Source organism: Juglans regia, chromosome 11 (genome assembly GCF_001411555.2).
Source record: "Juglans regia cultivar Chandler chromosome 11, Walnut 2.0, whole genome shotgun sequence".
Lineage (NCBI taxonomy): Eukaryota > Viridiplantae > Streptophyta > Magnoliopsida > Fagales > Juglandaceae > Juglans > Juglans regia.
In genome coordinates, this window is record NC_049911.1 from 36,364,161 (window position 1) to 36,381,451 (window position 17,291).

The window sequence follows — 17,291 nt, forward strand, 5'->3', positions numbered from 1 at the left end:
ATAATTGGATTTCACAGGGGAAGACCGTATGTACCTTGAAGTGTAGATCATAGAACCCCAATTGATCATGTAAGAAAGGGGTACCCATAGTGGGCATCCCTTCACCTTCTCTTAAGGGTTATGAAGTGGCTTAAGAGTCACTTCATGAGGCTTGATGGATGACCCTTAATGGCCAACTAGGGGGTTGCACTAGAGTGGCTAATTACATAGCGCCTCCCCTCTTTGGACAGACTCTTGGATCAACAAGCTCTCTCTCTCTCTCTCTCTCTCTCTCTCTCTCTCTCTCTCTCTCACAATTAGTTATCTCTAGTCACGACACTTAGGCTATGGAACATGTGAGCGGTGTTCTGGTATTACCACGTAGCACACTCCACCATTGATACAAAATATTGTGGACAAACGACGACGCTAGAGAATCCGTGGAATACCGCACTAGATCTACGATTTACCAACGAGGTAATATCACTTCCACTACGTATACAAATCTACGATTGGGGGCGGCTTTGCTTTCATTAAGAAGTATGACTACAGCTTGCAAGGCAGAAGTAATTACATCTATAGCAATAGGTACTATTGATTGTGTTTTGTATTGCATCATGAAACATTTATATACTCTTTAAGTATATGACAATACAATTTGGTGATGGCATGCAGTTGGTTCATGAGATCGAAGCTTTTTACTAGATCAGTACTACTCTTGTGTGCCTAATTTATGGTTAAGGGCGACATGACATCGTGGCTTTTGCTTCAATATAACTCGTATGAACGAAACTAGAAGTAATACCTATCATACATTCTATTTGGCATTGCTAATTAATGCTTGTTCTTGATTCATAACAATTTTATATTTTCCCCTCTTTTCTATTGTAATGATCACAGCTTTTGAGAAAAACCTGCATGCAATGAGCGACAAATACCTGGATGAGGGTAGCATGCATGTCATGTGCGGATCGAGGTGTTTAATTGATGGTTTGAGGTAAGAGTTCTGATTCAGGAATATTAATATATATAAAGGGGCCCGAGATTTTATTTTTTGCTACATGTCATGTAATGCTATATATATAATATTGTTTTCATGGATTTTATATAATAATGTCGATCGGCCAGTCTCGATCAGTTTCCACATATATGCATGGGTCCTAACCGGGGCAGGCCGGCAACTCATCCTCGTTCAGGTAACGAGAGAAAGCACATGAATAAGGGTTTGGAAGACAATGGATCGAATTTCTTTTAATTTCTAAGCGCAAGAAGATATTTTTGCTTGTGATGGTATTTAATTTATTGCGTTCATGATTGTTATTCGTGTGAATTGCCTTGTAGGAAGAAACAAGCGGCATGGTGCATGGTTAATGTCTTTCTGTTTATGAAAAAGCGGCGGGCAGGAAATTATGTGAAAATTGTTGTAAATGCATACATACATAAACTTGGTGGGTAATCATATTGCATGTTTATTCTCATGTGCCTATAAAAGTATATGGTTAGAAAAGGTTGTACGTGTCGAGTACTACCATTTGCAACAACCAAGAAATTCGAGGTAAATGATGTTGAGATTTTTAAAAGCTAGTTTTATGTATCACAATCTTTAAATTTTCTTGTTACTTCTTTTTAATTTTACAATACAATTTCAGCAGTGAAGTACTTTAGCTAATTGCTGTATTTTTATTTTTATTTTTATATATTTGACAAGGTATTTAGGTAACATTTCTCTACATTAGTAAGTTACTCTGTGTGATATTGTATGGAGTTGAATTGTATCATATAAATGCAATGAATATTCTTGTTTTCTAAAGGTTAGTTTGATTTTTAATACTACTTTTTCATTAAATTGCTTATTATATTTGTAGTAAATCATATTAAATCATACAAAACTCGAATTTATTGTCCTCGATGATTTTGGTAATAATTATTTATCATAAATTCTTGATGATGACATTCATCTTAATTCAATGAATCTCGAAAATACTATTAGGCGAGAAATGAAGCAACCAATCAGGATCTTAATAAAGCAATAATTTTTCTTTGCCTGCCATCTTCTGTATGAAGAATTAAAAATTGATTACATCCCAATAAATTATATATTAATTGTATGGGATTGTTTAAGGTAGATGTGTCAGCATCACAAGATTGTAATCCTTTTAAAATTTCATTCTGATTAGATATACCTGAAGTTGCAAAATTTCAAGATTATTGGTGAATACAATTTTGCACTTTTTAAAATTAGTTCACAATTCAAATTGTGTGGAGAAAGTCACTGATGTATATGACCATAGCAATTAATTTTCATTTTTTATTATGTAATCATATTATATTTAGAGTTATTAGTTAAACTTAATTTTGTACATACATATTTTTTTTATAAAGAGATGAGTTTATTAATGATGCATTGTCAATTCTAAATAATTGGTGAAAACTTGATTAGCTCTCTCTTTTGGGTTATATTATATAACAATGAGAAAAATCAAATCAAATCAAATGTTGTAGTGCACGTGCTCTAATGCAAAGATAAGATCTTTATGCCTTACATGATCATCTTGGGCATACGGAATCAATCATTTTTACAAAACAATCCATGAGGAGGACCTATACATTCACCATGTGCTCAAACTATACTGGATTAAGGAGTTCGGTACCCAACTTGATATATTAATCAGTATACGTTTACAGTGATTTTAGTTTTATTGTCATTGTCCATTCGTCCTTGCATAATGATGGGGGCATAGGAAATTCTTTCTAATCATATACTTCAGCAAATTCGAGTTCGCGATATCTTTTAAACACCAGTCCACTCTTACGGAGTCAAAAAGATTGGCTGTATAAGATAATGTATTCTTTCCAATGGGAAAAGGGACAAAAATGAGGTGACTGCTGCACTTTAAAGGTGATTTAGCAAACAAGCAAAATGAATTATAAAAATAAATAAAAATGATTAGTTCCAATATTCTACGAAGTACGTCAATCTTATGATAAAAATCGCAGCTGCCACTAGTACTACTTTAAAAGAGACAACTTTAGGCGGGGATGGAGGGTAGAAGTTGGCATGGCCGCAGCACCGCAGAATCTTTTGTTAGGGCAGACTTTGAAAATCTTCCGAACTACAAAGGAGACTTTTACACAAAACTATCGACAAAAGAAGATTTCTGCTACAATATTATAAAATAAATTTCCTTCTGCTGAATCAAAACAAGGTAAACTCCTCGCAGCTAAATTTGCTGGATCATATGCTTAGTGGAGAGAGTTATTACTCTAAGCTTCTTGAGAGGGCCCCAGCTGCAAATAGGAGATTCCTTCGAGAAAACTGTTTCCAAAACAATAACATCGTATGATTATTAGAATGAGTAGCAACAGCAACCTTTGAGAGGCAAAAACTAAATGTGAACTACTAGTCAATTTACCCGCAATGAGTAGACAGGGGTAGACTTAGTCGGAAGAGTTTTCAAGGATCTTAGCCTGTTGGTACTTCCACCTTTGCTGATGAAAAGTCAACATACATGTCACTCTCTACCCAAAATTATTTCTAAGGATGCAATAACATTTAACAGTCTTCATCATCAATAGTCTGTTTGGGTGTACTTACTTTTCTTCAGTCCTTGGCACCTTTGTACTTGTAGTCACGTCCCACAATTTCACAGTGCAATCAGCAGACCCAGATGCCAGCAGTGAACCTTCACAACTGACACATACAAGATGGTTGGATAAGTGAGAATAATAAAAAAACAACTCAAAAGTATTCCGCATATGTAGGAGCTAGGAAAGGGCATCCACCTGAAAGCCAGCGTCCACACACATGAGGTGTGACCCATCAAAGGAGTAACACAGCGACCACTTGAGAGGTCCCACATCATGATTGCGCCATCTTCATCACCAGAAGCCATATACCGACCATCAGGTGACATTGCCAATGACAAAACCATACTCCTGTGACCAATGAAAATGCGGACACACTCCCCACTTTGTACATCCCACAGTCGAACTGTTTTATCACTAGAACCAGTGACAATATAGTTGCAATTGGCATGCCATTGCACACACTGAAATAAAGATGTCTAACCCATCAGATACAGTACAGCGAACAAAGATTGAGATCCAGTGGACAATATTTAGTCAACAGGTTATGTGAGAGAGAGAGAGAGAGAGAGAGAGAGAGATCTACTCACGTCAACATCAGATAAGTGTCCTGCCATTATTCTTAAAGGCTGTATTCTGTCCATAGACCAGATCCTTGCAGTTCGATCATGTGAAGCACTTGCAAAATAATGGCCAACAGGGCTAAACTGAACCAAGAAATAAAGAAAAAGATAGATATTAAGTGCATGGACAAGGGAAAGGCTCTCAGTTCAACTCAAGGGAAGTGAGAGAGTCAACCCCATGACATGATTTTTTTAATTATTATTAATACAATGGCTCCATGACAAAATCAGTGAATCATAGTAACCAAGTCGTTTAAGTGTGAATCTGTAAGTAGTTACCAGAAAAATTAGAAATTCATTTACAAATTCATAAATACTGAGGATTTCAAATCAGCTTTACATGGAGCGAAACTACATCAAGAAGCAAACTGCTTGTTTAATAAAGCATAACTTCGGAAGTGGTCATGGAGGTAACATCAGGATTGCGATTCATTATGGAGAGCTGTGATTGATTCCAAATATGGGAGTGTTGGGGGGGGGGAGATGTTGGAGTTCTGATGAGGTAAAAGGCACTTATGGCATAGGGGTGTGGAAAAATATTAGGGGAGTGCATGGGATTGTTTTGTAAAACATGTCATCTTTGTGGTTGGGGATGGCTCCAGAATTCATTTTTGGCATGATCCTTGGTGTGGTGGTAGGGCTCTTTAGTATTTCTCCGAATCCAGATGCGTCAGTGCTGACATTTTGGATTTTTCCAGTGGCTCATCCCATTGGAATGTTCTATTTTCTAGAGCTGTGAATGATTGGGAAATGGGGGCAGTTTCTGAATTGTTTGGTTTATTGTATGCTGCTCAGCTTGGGCGGGATGTGAGGGATAAGATGGTCTGGATGCACACTGATAACAAGAAGTTTTCAGTTCGTTCTTGGTATAAGATGCTGTCTAGGCCGAATGGGGTTCACTCTTTTCCTTGGAAGAGTAAGGTGCCTTCAAAGGTTGCATTCTTTGGCTGCTCTGCTTCTTTAGGGAGGATTCTGACATTGGATAGTCTCAGGAAGTGTGGATTAATAGTTTTGGATTGGTGTTTCTTATGCAAGAAATCTGGCCTAGGAGGGTGGTGGATCTTTTTGCTTGCTGGAGAGGTTAAAGGGGAAATGTGCAAATTGCTGCTGTTTGGAATATGATCTCTTTATGCCTTGTGTGGTGTATTTGGGTTGAGAGGAATGGTCGATGCTTTAAAGATAGGGAATGCTCAGTGGGACTCAAACGTTTTTTCTTTAATACCCTATTTCAGTGGGCTTCGGCTATTGTGTTTAATAGACCTAGTGTCCATGATTTTCTTAATTCTTTTTCTAGTTCCTGACTTGTAATTTGGTTCAGTTTTTGTATACTTCCTGTGTACTAGACTTTGCCTTGTTACTTGTCTTAGAGCATTGGCATTAGTTTATTTACATGCAAATGCAAAATCACATGTTTTGGAGATTGTCTTTGTCATTCAAGAAAAACTCCCACATTGGATTATTTTATTATTATTATTGATTCTTTTTCCTAAAATTAATATTTTTTTTATATATTTTGCAATTAGCACCCACTACATAAGATTTGTGAAGGAGAGAGTGGGAGGAGAGAGAAAAAGTAATCCCATTGGTGGGGCTAGTGTGGGAGGAGAGAGAAAAAAAAATTAATAAAATAGCATTTGTAGAGTGAACAGTGCATTTGCAAAGATGTATTGACACTGTTCATAGCTATAAAAAATTTTGCATTCGCATAATCCAATGTTGTCAATTTAATGGTCTAGTTATGCAAATATATGTTTGCATTTGCATATAGATAAATCAATGCCAATGCTCTTAATAAAATTTTCTTATTCATAAAAAATAAATAAAAAATCTGAAACAAACCTTTTTTTTTTTTATAAGTAAGAAGTAAATATTATTGATATGAATGAAATAGGCATAGCTCGTGTACACAGGAAGTATACAAAAGAACACCTAAAAACATTCTAGGAACGACAATGAAACAAACCTTAAACGGGACCAATTTAGTAATTAACCCAAAATATAACCAAGGGAATAAATAATTGAGAATGCCTTCTTAGAGATTTGACCATATTTGATATAAGGTTATTTGGGCATTGACAACCATACAATTCACCCTTATGGCTATAAATTTATGCATTAACACAACTGCAATACAGTGTTGAGACTTGCTAGTGAATTGCTAGAGTCCATGTGAGGTTTGGATAGTGAGTCGAGATGAGATGAGTGGAAATGAAAGTAGAAAGTTGAATAAAATATTGTTAGAATATTATTTTTTAATATTATTATTGTTTCAGGATTTGAAAAAGTTGAATTGTTTATTATATTTTGTGTGAGAATTTGAAAAGGTTGTAACGATTAGATGAGATAAGATGAGTTGATATCAACTTTGAATCCAAACGTGGCCTAAAATATAAGAAAATCATGTTTAAATGACAAAATTTACCTGAACATCCCATACAGGGTAATTATGGCCCTTGTAGCAGACAAGATTTGCATTTAGTTTTGTGCTCCATAACCTAACTGCAGGAAGTCATGATATATTTGTACAGTTACAAATTAGTTCAAGCAAAGACTACATTATTATGATTCACACAAAAGAAGTTTTGAATAAAGAGAGGGGTTTGAAGCAGTTCAAATAGTCTAAGAGAACATACTTGTTGAGTCTGCAGAGGAAGAAAGTAAATAATCACCAAGAGGACTGAAAGTGGCAGAATAAACTGGCCCTGAATGACCCTGAAATAATGTATAAGGCCGTTTCCCACCATTCAACCCTAAAAAATGTTCGCTTGAAGTGGTACCGTTTTCACCCTGCAAAACAGCTGACACCAACACCATTTAACAGACATTTCTCTTAGCAGTAAATGAATGTACGGTAACATTTAGACAATCATGCCTAAAGAGATGTCCGTGTATGTTTGGTTAAGAAAAAACTTGAGAATGTTTTTTTTTTATATAAAAAAAATCTTTAGATGTGTTTTTTATTGGGTTTTGTGAAAGTAAATAGGAAAATCTGAATAAATGTTCTCTTGAAATATGTTTTGTATAGAGTTTGTGAAAGTGGGTAGGTAAAGTTGAAAAGTAGTTTGAACATAAAAAGAAAATAAAAAGAAAATAAAATAGTTTCCAACTTTTAAGAAATGACCTGCTAAGACTTATCAGAAAAGTTTTTTTTATTATCAAGGACTTACAACCAACAGCTTCTTGCCCAAGCTTTGCCATGTCCCAAATCTGTCATGGAACAGTTGAAAAGTTAGCAAACATTAAAACAAGAAGAATACTGTTTATGACACCCAATCAGATATAACCTTCAATGACGAATCTGAAAATCCACCAGCAACTAAAGATCCATCATGGGATATTGATGAACAGTTTAACCTGAGGAAAATTTGTAAAAATATACAAGTATTTGAGCAAAACGAAAAGTAACTAAAGAAACAAAAACTAATATTAGACCACACAAGTTATGGAGATTACCCATTATGCGTGTTGATAAATGTATAAAAGCTGATGGATGGCAATGAGACACTACTCAACTGTACACGGTTTCTCAAGTCTTCAAGGATAGACTTTTCTACCTCTGTTGAACTGAAGCAATCAAGATAGATTAAAGGCACGCAGCAGATTGACATCAACAACAGGTGTTCTCATGCCAATAACTCAAATTCATTAAAAAAATCTTCTTTGACAATACATAGCATAAGAACTTTTTTTTTTAATAACTAAACCTTTTTTTTTTTTATTCGGGGAGGGGGGTTAAACCCAAGACCTCCATTTTGGAGGCTTGGGTGTTATGCCATCAGCCCATATGCCTTTGGCTTTTAATAACTAAACATAGCATAATAAATTATTAACATTGCAATGACATGAAACTAGGTTTTCTTCTAAGGGATATCGTGAAACAAAAAGAAAATGCATGGGTATACCATTAATCAATGCAAGTACTCAGGTAAATCAACTAAAACCAAACATCTAACTGGCTCACAGAATCTTAAGATGTGTTGCTTTATTTACATGGAATCTTAAGATGTGAGATCTAGCTACAGCAGTATGGCTTAATAAATTAATATAAGAATTTCAAAACTGACCCTAAAAAAGGAAAAAAAAAAAAAAAAGAATCCTTTCCAATTTTTAAGAAATGACCTTACTAAGTGAAAGTAAGCCGCATGACCATCCTCTCATTATGTTCAGTTGCTGGGAAATAGTAACGCATCAATTTAGCAAGAAAGGGAATTTGTATTTTTGTTGTTGGGGTGTCAGTGCTGAAGAGAGAGGGGTATAAATAAATCCCCATAGTTTATCTCCTTTGCTACAAATTTTATCTTATTTTCAATAGGTAGACAGATATTTTATTAAAAAAAACACAAAAGGGAAAGGCCAATTACATAAGTAGCATACAAAAGGAACACTTGGTCAAGATTTTTTAATTTTTCTCGCACAAGGTAAACAATTTGATAACTTGTAGTTCTCAATCACCCACACCGCGCAAGGCATTTTTTTCTGATCGTAACCTTAGTTTAATGAAGAATAAAATAGAAAACAGGGAATTCCAGAAAATACATTACTGGCAAAGTAAGCTCTGGTTTGACCCGTGGTGCCATAGATACAGTATTAGCCTCAGGACGCCCAGTTTTTGCTGTTGCATTTACAGCCTTGTCCTTCTTTAACTTTTTCATTGGCATCCCTTGCTTTGTTCCTTCAACTGATCTTTTCTGAACAACAAACAGGCAATGCAAGTGTCAGGAAAAAAGAATCCAGAACTTGGGACAATCAATCAGAAAGGAAACAACATAGATGACAGAAAAAACCCATGCATTGTTCCAGTCCAGTATAAATCCACAGAGATGGGAGAAAAGTTGTTACAGTTTTTTGCTGATAAAAGTTGTTATAGTTACTTGAAGAACATTTTACCTTATTGTCATCCAATTCCCCCTCTTTGATTTCTCCATCTGCCTTCTCAGAATCTGAAAGTAAAACCCCTCCCTTTTCCAAGCGCTCTTCTAAAGAATCTTCAAGCAGCTATCACAGATATAAGATTAAAGATTAGAATTAAATAACCAGCCAAAAAAAAAAGGCTTTAAGGTATTCCGTCAAAATTAACAGAGATAATCGTCAAAAAAATAACAGAGTTTTACAAAATTCTAATCGCTTTCTCAAAACTTTGAGGATATGATTAGGTTCTCCTACTGAGGTGTGATTGCAAAGGAAACTTCATTGTGACAGTCTCGTTGCTGCTCTTTTTTATTCCTCTCTTTCCATTCATTGTTTAGCACTAAACATCCTCCAGGTTCCTTCAAGATTCAATATTTTATACGACCTAACCATCCCTAAGTCCTTATAAACCAAACTCCATCCAAGAAACCTTCCAAGAACTTCAGAAGAAACAAAATCTATTAACGAATTTTCCAAAGATCCTTCATCAACTAATCAATAACAAGAAAATTACACATCATTTCCAAGTGATACAACCTATGGTACACATCGAGCAATAAAAGGCACACCATTCGTAAGAACTAAAAATGTACTATATGCGATCTGATTGGTTATCCCCTTTTTACATCCCTATGTCACCACATTTTTCAACTGTGAACCCAATATACTTTAGACCATTACTTGGGCTCTTGCCTACTCTTTTGATCAATATAAGTTTGTTTACTGATCTAAAAAAATATATTTTAGACCGCATTTTGGCCCTGCTTACTTTGGTAAATCAGAAACAGCCCCCCCACAAGCATCATGAAGAAATATTGTAGTTGAAACCATAATGCAAGAACATCTAGTTATCCACATCACTTTGGAAGTATTTGTTCATTGCAAGCCAAAACTTCCTTAGTTAGACTAACTTTGATTCAAATGTACAACTAAAATTGAATTTAAGTAGAATTTATGTGTAAAACATTATATTGTAGGATTGAAAAAATATTGGGCAGTGCAGAAAAAAATTGTATATGCTGAAAAAATAAGACAGGTAGTAGCAAGAAGTCTGTAAAAATACCTATAAAAAAAGTCTGTCAAAATCAATGAAATTTACCTAAATGCTTCGAATCACAGAAAAATAGAGAGAGAATAAGGAATCCTTATTTGAGTTTTTAAACAAGGATGCAAGTCCAGTGTATATTTCCTTGCCACTTTGCAAAAAAAAATGCCAATGATATACAATTAAAAGACTACTATCCTTTGAATTTTAAAATACTTTCTCGCTTGCAGTGAATAAAACGAAAGGAACTCAGCATCTTTATTGACTTACCCCCCAATGTATTTCCTTCTGATTTATCTGAGTGGCCTCATCCTGGCTGCTTCCAATAAGTGTTACTACTTCAGCATCATCAGAAATTGAGCTGGGCTGTCCCGGAGAAACTACAAAACTGCTTTCATCATTACCCAACATAGGAATTATTATCAACATGTAATTTAAAGCCAAAAAGATGTACCTTGAAAGTTAATATGCTCATTCACAATCCCAAGCATTGTGGTCAATTTTGTCTTATGTAAAAACTGCAGCAGCAGCTCATAGGAGTACTGGCAAGAAAGTTAATGATAGGTTTTTCAGTGGTCATCAGTGATACATTCTCAACCTATCTAACAGTAACCACCAAGCAACTGTTACAGGAAATTCAATCCATACAGCTAATAATGTAAACAAGGCCACCAATAACCAATGGCAGTAAAAGAAAACCATGCTGGGATAAAAAAAATAATAATTTATAACAATATTAGGTAAACATAATTTCCAATTTAGTTGTCAACTTATCTTCCACGTTGAAGCCCAACAAAGGATGAAGTTGGTAAAAATACTTAAAATAGCACCATAATTATTTCAATTCAAATATAGCACACATCCCAATAAAAAATCAGATCCAATATCTAGAAAGTACTACAAGCAGAGATAAAAGTCTACCCTCTTTTTTTTTTATGAGTGTTGTCTACCCTCCACTCCACATATCATGATAAGGAAAAGGACACAGCAATAGCAACCAAAACGGGCCAGCAGACATGGCTATCTCCCAATATTTACATATAAAGACAAAGATATTCTCCTGCATTTGTACGTTCACTATAATCACCACGGGGATTCAGCAGCAAACACAGTAAATTAGAGTATTAACAAGTGCACTAACCATATATTTGATCCATAAGAGAAGTAAGACCAACATTCACAGGAGTTTCCAGCTAGCATGACTATATAGATAGGAAGCAAAAAGTGAAAAAAAAAAAAAAAGAATGAAATGGAGTTGACCAAGTCACTGGATTTTTTTAAGGTGACCAAGTAGCTGACTTTAATGCACGACAACTGATCATGTTGATGCTCATGTTGGATATATACATCAACACATATACGGAGGTGAAGTAATGCAAGTAAATGTGATGATCCTGTGTGTATTTTTTTTATTTTTTATGATTAATTCATTTTTAAGAGCACAGACAAGCGCAACTCAAATACACAGGAAGTGTACAAAAGAAAACACTCAACTAACAAGAAGATGAGAAAGAGAAGAAGTATTGAAGTCTAGAAAACTAGGAGATTGAAAACAGGAACGCCTAGAAGATAAGAGATGATTTTTACAACCACAACAGAAGTTTAATCATGCTTCATAAACCTAAGGCATCAATGATCAAATTGTTTCATGGAAACAATGCCGAAAACATAGAGAAAAGACAGCTTCAAGGAATCTTAAGACTTTTACAGGTCAAGTGCCATGATTTAAGAGAGATAAATGGGATAACATACAAATAAATTGATTTTAATAACAGCAAGTTAACCAAGAAGAATATGATTCTACCTGACAGATCTTTATTTTGACTTTGCTCTGCCTAAGAGTATGAGCAAATTCCATCTCCTGAGCAATAACATGATGATTAGATCATATTATTTTGAATTCTGATTTGGCCATGTAGTGAATGTGGAATATCATATGAAGGTTCTAAAATAATAATTACCTCCAGATGTGAGGGAGAAAGAACTCCTTCCAACTTCTGAAGGTCTCGCGAGTGCATCATTTCATGGTCTTCACGGTAGCTATTGAAAAAGGTTCTTGCTGAAGATAACAACCACAATTAAACATAAACTACTTACCAAAAATTATGTAAGCATATACACGTTACAGGCACACCAATGCGCACTTTTGGCAAGTTTGCGGTACAAAATACAAGTAATTAACTAATGGACCACCTCAGTAAGTTGGCGATATGAGATACAAAACATTAAGAAATAAGTTCAAAACACACCTTCTTGAATATGCCCCTTTTCCACCAGATCCATGAAACAATGGATAAATACAGGATAAAGCACGCGAAGCAACTCATGCTGTGTAGGGTGTAAGGATTATTTAGTCATATCATCAATATCAGGATTATGAAATGAGTTTCCAACTAAATCAATGAAAAATAACAGAAACCTTGTACAGATCTAATGAACTATAAGTCCATGACCTTAACTTGCTATACCCATCCTGGTATTGGGCCGGACCATTCTCCAATCTGTAAAAAAAAAAAAATCCATTGAATGAAAAATAAATATTGTGACAGTAAGAAGGGCATAAAAAGCCGAAAAAGCTTGTATTATAAAAGTTATATTTTGATTCTGTTAAAAATACTCCTGCATCAGCAATTTTAACATCATTAGACACTAGTATATACGACCCCAACAAGTTTTGACAGAAGCTCCAGTTTCAGAACTCATTTCTTTGTGTTTTCAATGTTAGATGTTGAAAAGATGTGCAACAATGTTACTCTCACATTAGATGAGCATATGGAGTGGGGTTGTGGAAACATATCAGAAGAGGATGGGGGGCTTTTACTCGACACACTCGACTCAAGTTGGGGGAGGGCTCCAGGATTAAATTCTGGAAAGATATTTGGTGTGGGGATATCTCCCTACAAGTTTCCTTTCCTTCACTATTCCAAATTGCTAATGATAAAGATGTTGCAGTGGCGGATGTCATGGGGTTATCAGGTGGACAGATACACTGGGACATCAGTTTTAGTAGAGCAGCACAAGATTGGGAGATGAACAGCTTTGCTGATTTTTACAGCCTCTTGTACTCTGTTAAACCGAGCAATCAACAAGAAGATAGGTTGTTGTGGTCACCCGCCGGGAAAGATGCATTTTCGGTTCGCTCTTTTTATAAGGTTCTCACCCAAGAGCCTAACTCTCATTTTCCTTGGAAAAGGCTTTGGAGACATAAGGCACCATCCAAAGCTGCATTTTTCGTGTGGACAACATCGTTGGATAAGATCCTCACAACTAATAATTTGAGAAAAATGAGGGTCATCATAGCGGATTGGTGTTGCATGTGTAGGGGAGGGGGAGAGTTGGTGGACCATCTACCATGACATTTTGATACAACAAGGGCTTCGTGGATTAAGGTGATCGGTCGAGTAGAGTTGGCTTGGGTTATGCCAGAGATTGTAGTGGCAGTGTTGGCCAGCTGGACAACTATAGGAACCTTGCAGCAGGTTAAAGCGGTTTGGAAGATGATCTCTATATGCATCATGTGGTGCTTGTGGCAGGAGCGTAATGTGAGGACGTTTGAAAACAGAGAGAGATCACTAGAGGAACTTAAAGCTTTATTCTACAGTACTCTATGTACCTGGGTCATTGCTGTTGATTTCAATGGCATGGACCTACATGATTTTCTTATTTCTTTGGTGTCTTCTTAATTAGGGCACTCAATGTTCCTTTTATTTGTACTCGGATTTGCCTTATTCTTTGATCAATAAAGTTTGTTTACCTATCAAAAAAAAAAAAACAATGTTACTCTCACACAAAGCCCACACTGATTGAGTTTTCCTTTAATTTGAAAGGCAATGTCCTGTTCTGATTGTTCTGAAGGAATCATAGTTCACAATTCATCGCCATTCCTTTTTTCCTTGCAAATCTCCCATAACAACCAAAGAAAAGCGCTGGCCACATTTGTGCTATAACCCCAAAAAAACTGACCAATTTGAAGCTTCCTCATAATCACTTACAAGTCTCACCTAATAAGAAGCCAGTGTGGAACTTGGCACCCATGACTACCTTTATGACCTACCCATTCTTTACTGGGTTGTTCATATTCCCACTGTGGGACGGGGTTGTTACATCCTTACATCTCAATTTTGTACAATAGATGTCATAAAAGTCCCCTCCCACAAAAGTCACAAAAATGTCTATGCCTAAAAGTCAAGAACATTAGTGAACACCAGTCCATATCAATGTAGTGATGGACCAAAACAAATCCAATCCCTAGGTAGCAAGAGATGATTGCCTCGATTAGTGTATTATATAGGTCAGTTTACTAATAGAGACTAAGTTTAGTCTTCTTATTTGGCAATTGCAATTGCTAACTGTAGCAAATATTACGATGACGACACAAAATTACTAGACATTTTAGAATCCAGATCACCTCTCAAGTTATTCCAGCTTCCAAACTGTGGATCAACCTCAACCTATAGACTTCCAAACTGAGGATATGAAAAATTTTGGGAAAATAACTGGTCCAGGCAAGTCCATACTGAAACCAGCCTAATCAATATCCAGATACCATACATACTTGTAATTTATAAATAAAATACCTAATAATAAACACAGAAAGAAATGCATATTGCCAATTCATTCTACCTCTCGATCAGAGCTAGAGTAAACGACAAAAATACAAATACATACAGTCAAACCATTTCGTTGAATTAAGGCTGTCTCAAGCGTTGAGGTCATTTACAATGAAATCGGGGACACATCATACCTATTTCAAATTGTACCAAAAAGAACAAAAGAATATAGATGAACCACGTACATTTTACCGCTTTCGATTAGAAGATTTCAAAATTTTGGAGCAATGAACCTTTGTCAAAACTCAAAGAACAAGGAGGCGCTTGCTCTATTTGATAGATGATGGAAGGAAGTATATTAATTAGACACTTATTTTAGAGGAATTTTGTGGGTCTCATTTATGTAATACTATTCACCGTATGAGTAAAGATGTAGATAATTTACTCCAACAGTTTGAGAGAGAGAGAGAGAGAGAGAGAGAGAGTACCCGGAGACGGTAAGGAGGTGCTTGGCGATGTCAGAGTCAGTGAGGGAATTGGTGGAGATGGAAGATGACGAATTGTTCTTGCTCGGTTGTTGTTGCTGCTGCTGTAGTTCTTCTTGGAATGCATGCTCAGCCTGCTTGAAACCCTTTTTCTTCAGGTACGCTGCCACGAATTTCTCTATCTGATCTTCCTCCATAACCCCCCCTCTCTCTCTCTCTTTCTCTCAAGCTGTGAGACCGAGAGCCGGTGCTTTAGGGCTAGCAGTATCAGAATTTTGCCAACGGGATTTTCGTTCAGAAAATATGGGCCTTATAGAGGATTTTTTGCTCAAATACCGTTATAGAATTTTGGGCTCTAGCCGAAATCCGATACACTTCTGGATCTAGAAACAAAGCCCTACAACTCAAAAAGCCACGAGCTCGCACGTACCCGAAAGAAATGGGCTTAAACATTCCACAATTTTTATAAGAGTAATTCTACATATAACCTTGAAGTGAATAACCGTCGTGTAATCGCTTTGAAAAAGAGTGGGGTCTACTATTAAAAAATTAATTTTTTTCATGTGGGTCCCATGTTTTATTCATTTTTTTCAAAACGATTACGCGGCGGTTAAGCAATTCACGGTTGTAAGTATATTTTCTCTTTTTATAAAGAAAAATTCTAGACATAAGTCTCACACCCTGCACACCCACTTAAAAATGTCATTTACTTATAAACATGTCTAGAATAATTTTCATTACATTGTTTAAAAAGTAAAATGACATGTTTTTAAGTGAGTGTACAGGGTGTGAGGTTTATGGGTAGCACTGTTTTTTTATAAATATAGTTTTTATTAAAAGGAATTCTTCTATTTACAAGCTTGTGTAGATGATCCTTTCTCTCTAGTGAGTGCAGTGAAGGGCTCTCGCCTTACCCGCCCCGTTTGACTTATGGCATCATCTACTTTCTTTTCAACGTAGTGTTTCATACACCGTAAGGTTGGGTTTCAACAACTCGGATATGAAGTCCTCACAACTGCATACTTAAGAAAATAAAGAGAAAATGGAGCCTTGGTGGAAGCTAAATAGTCTCTTATACTTAAGTTAGTATATCTCCTTAGTAATTTATGCGAGAACCTTCAAGGATCATAGAAAGTTTTTCGTACCTAGAGTCAGCTTTTATAAGAAGTTTTTGGATGGAGACACCTCGTACCTTGTTTTATGGGACTCACGTCGCCTCGAATGTTATTTGATCAGAATTCTTAAATGCAACATGACTTTTGGGGTGGCGTCATTAATACAGACTTTTCTAAACCTTCCTTTTTTCCCAAGCTCCCTCATGGACTTGTTAATTGGGTCTGTAGAAAGAGTAAGAGGGATAATCCCCTTACAATTCACATTTCACATTGTTAATTACATGAAAATATTTCATTTATAAGATATTTAATTTTTAAACTACTATTGCAGATCAAATCATAACAGGTAGGATGTGTCTTTCATGTCGGCTTGTAAATAGGACGAATCTTCTGTATTTCTGAGGAAAAAAACAAACTGATTCTTTTCTTTTTCCTATGAATAAACATTCAGAAATGATTCGTACACGCAAAAGGATATACAAGATTTGCACGGGACAGTGTATGTGTATCAGTTTTCATAAATATTTGAAAGGAAGTCTAAAAATTTCCTTTAATGAGAAATAAGGGCTTGGACATTCTTTGTGTCATAATGGCATCCAAAATTGACGGATTTATGTGAGCAAAAGACAAGATCAGATGGCAATTAATGAAGGAATGGAGGCCCACTTCCCTCAACGGCCTCACCCTCTTGGACCCATTCCTTAGGTTCAATGCTCTTTCTTATATAATACAGTATAAACTGATTGATTCTATATTCGAGTCCAGCGGCTGGCTCCCAGCTCCCAGCTCCCAGCTCAAGCTTATTATATACCATTTCATGCATGCGTAATGAATTGTGGACGTATTAGGAATACTCTTGATCGATGCAATTCAATATAATACTCCACTCGGTTGGTGTCGTAAGTGCACAGCTAGCGGTGCTATTTCTTCATTAAATTATATATAGTCCAAGTGGCCATTTTGGATAATTGGATATTCGCCTCCAAACCTTATCCTTCTTT

The 17,291-nt window shown here is 35.9% G+C and overlaps 1 protein-coding gene across 1 annotated transcript; it reads right to left on the minus strand.

Moving 5' to 3' along the window:
• Positions 1–2,882: 2,882 nt before the first annotated feature.
• Positions 2,883–15,477, minus strand: LOC109005230 (transcription initiation factor TFIID subunit 5). Its single transcript, XM_018984052.2, has 19 exons — positions 15,179–15,477; positions 12,560–12,641; positions 12,390–12,468; positions 12,102–12,199; positions 11,945–12,001; positions 10,595–10,682; positions 10,411–10,520; positions 9,075–9,182; positions 8,724–8,875; positions 7,641–7,751; positions 7,472–7,541; positions 7,355–7,394; positions 6,821–6,985; positions 6,610–6,686; positions 4,155–4,271; positions 3,763–4,028; positions 3,575–3,670; positions 3,393–3,468; positions 2,883–3,295 (listed from the first exon to the last, which is right to left on the minus strand). The coding sequence occupies exons 1-19, from the start codon at positions 15,370–15,372 to the stop codon at positions 3,239–3,241; spliced, it is 2,043 nt and encodes a 680-aa protein (XP_018839597.1). The 5' UTR covers positions 15,373–15,477; the 3' UTR covers positions 2,883–3,238.
• Between the last annotated feature and the right edge of the window lie 1,814 nt (positions 15,478–17,291).

What these genes read in the sequence shown, in the direction of transcription:
- LOC109005230 (XM_018984052.2), bottom strand. Translation starts at nt 15,372, where the DNA reads ATGGAGGAAGATCAGATAGAGAAATTCGTGGCAGCGTACCTGAAGAAA. An exon ending in TGAGCATATTAACTTTCAAG is followed by an intron (nt 10,521 to 10,594) that starts GTACATCTTTTT and finishes GCAGTTTTGTAG; the next exon opens with TTTCTCCGGGACAGCCCAGC. An exon ending in TTTCAGATTCGTCATTGAAG is followed by an intron (nt 7,395 to 7,471) that starts GTTATATCTGAT and finishes GTTCCATGACAG; the next exon opens with ATTTGGGACATGGCAAAGCT.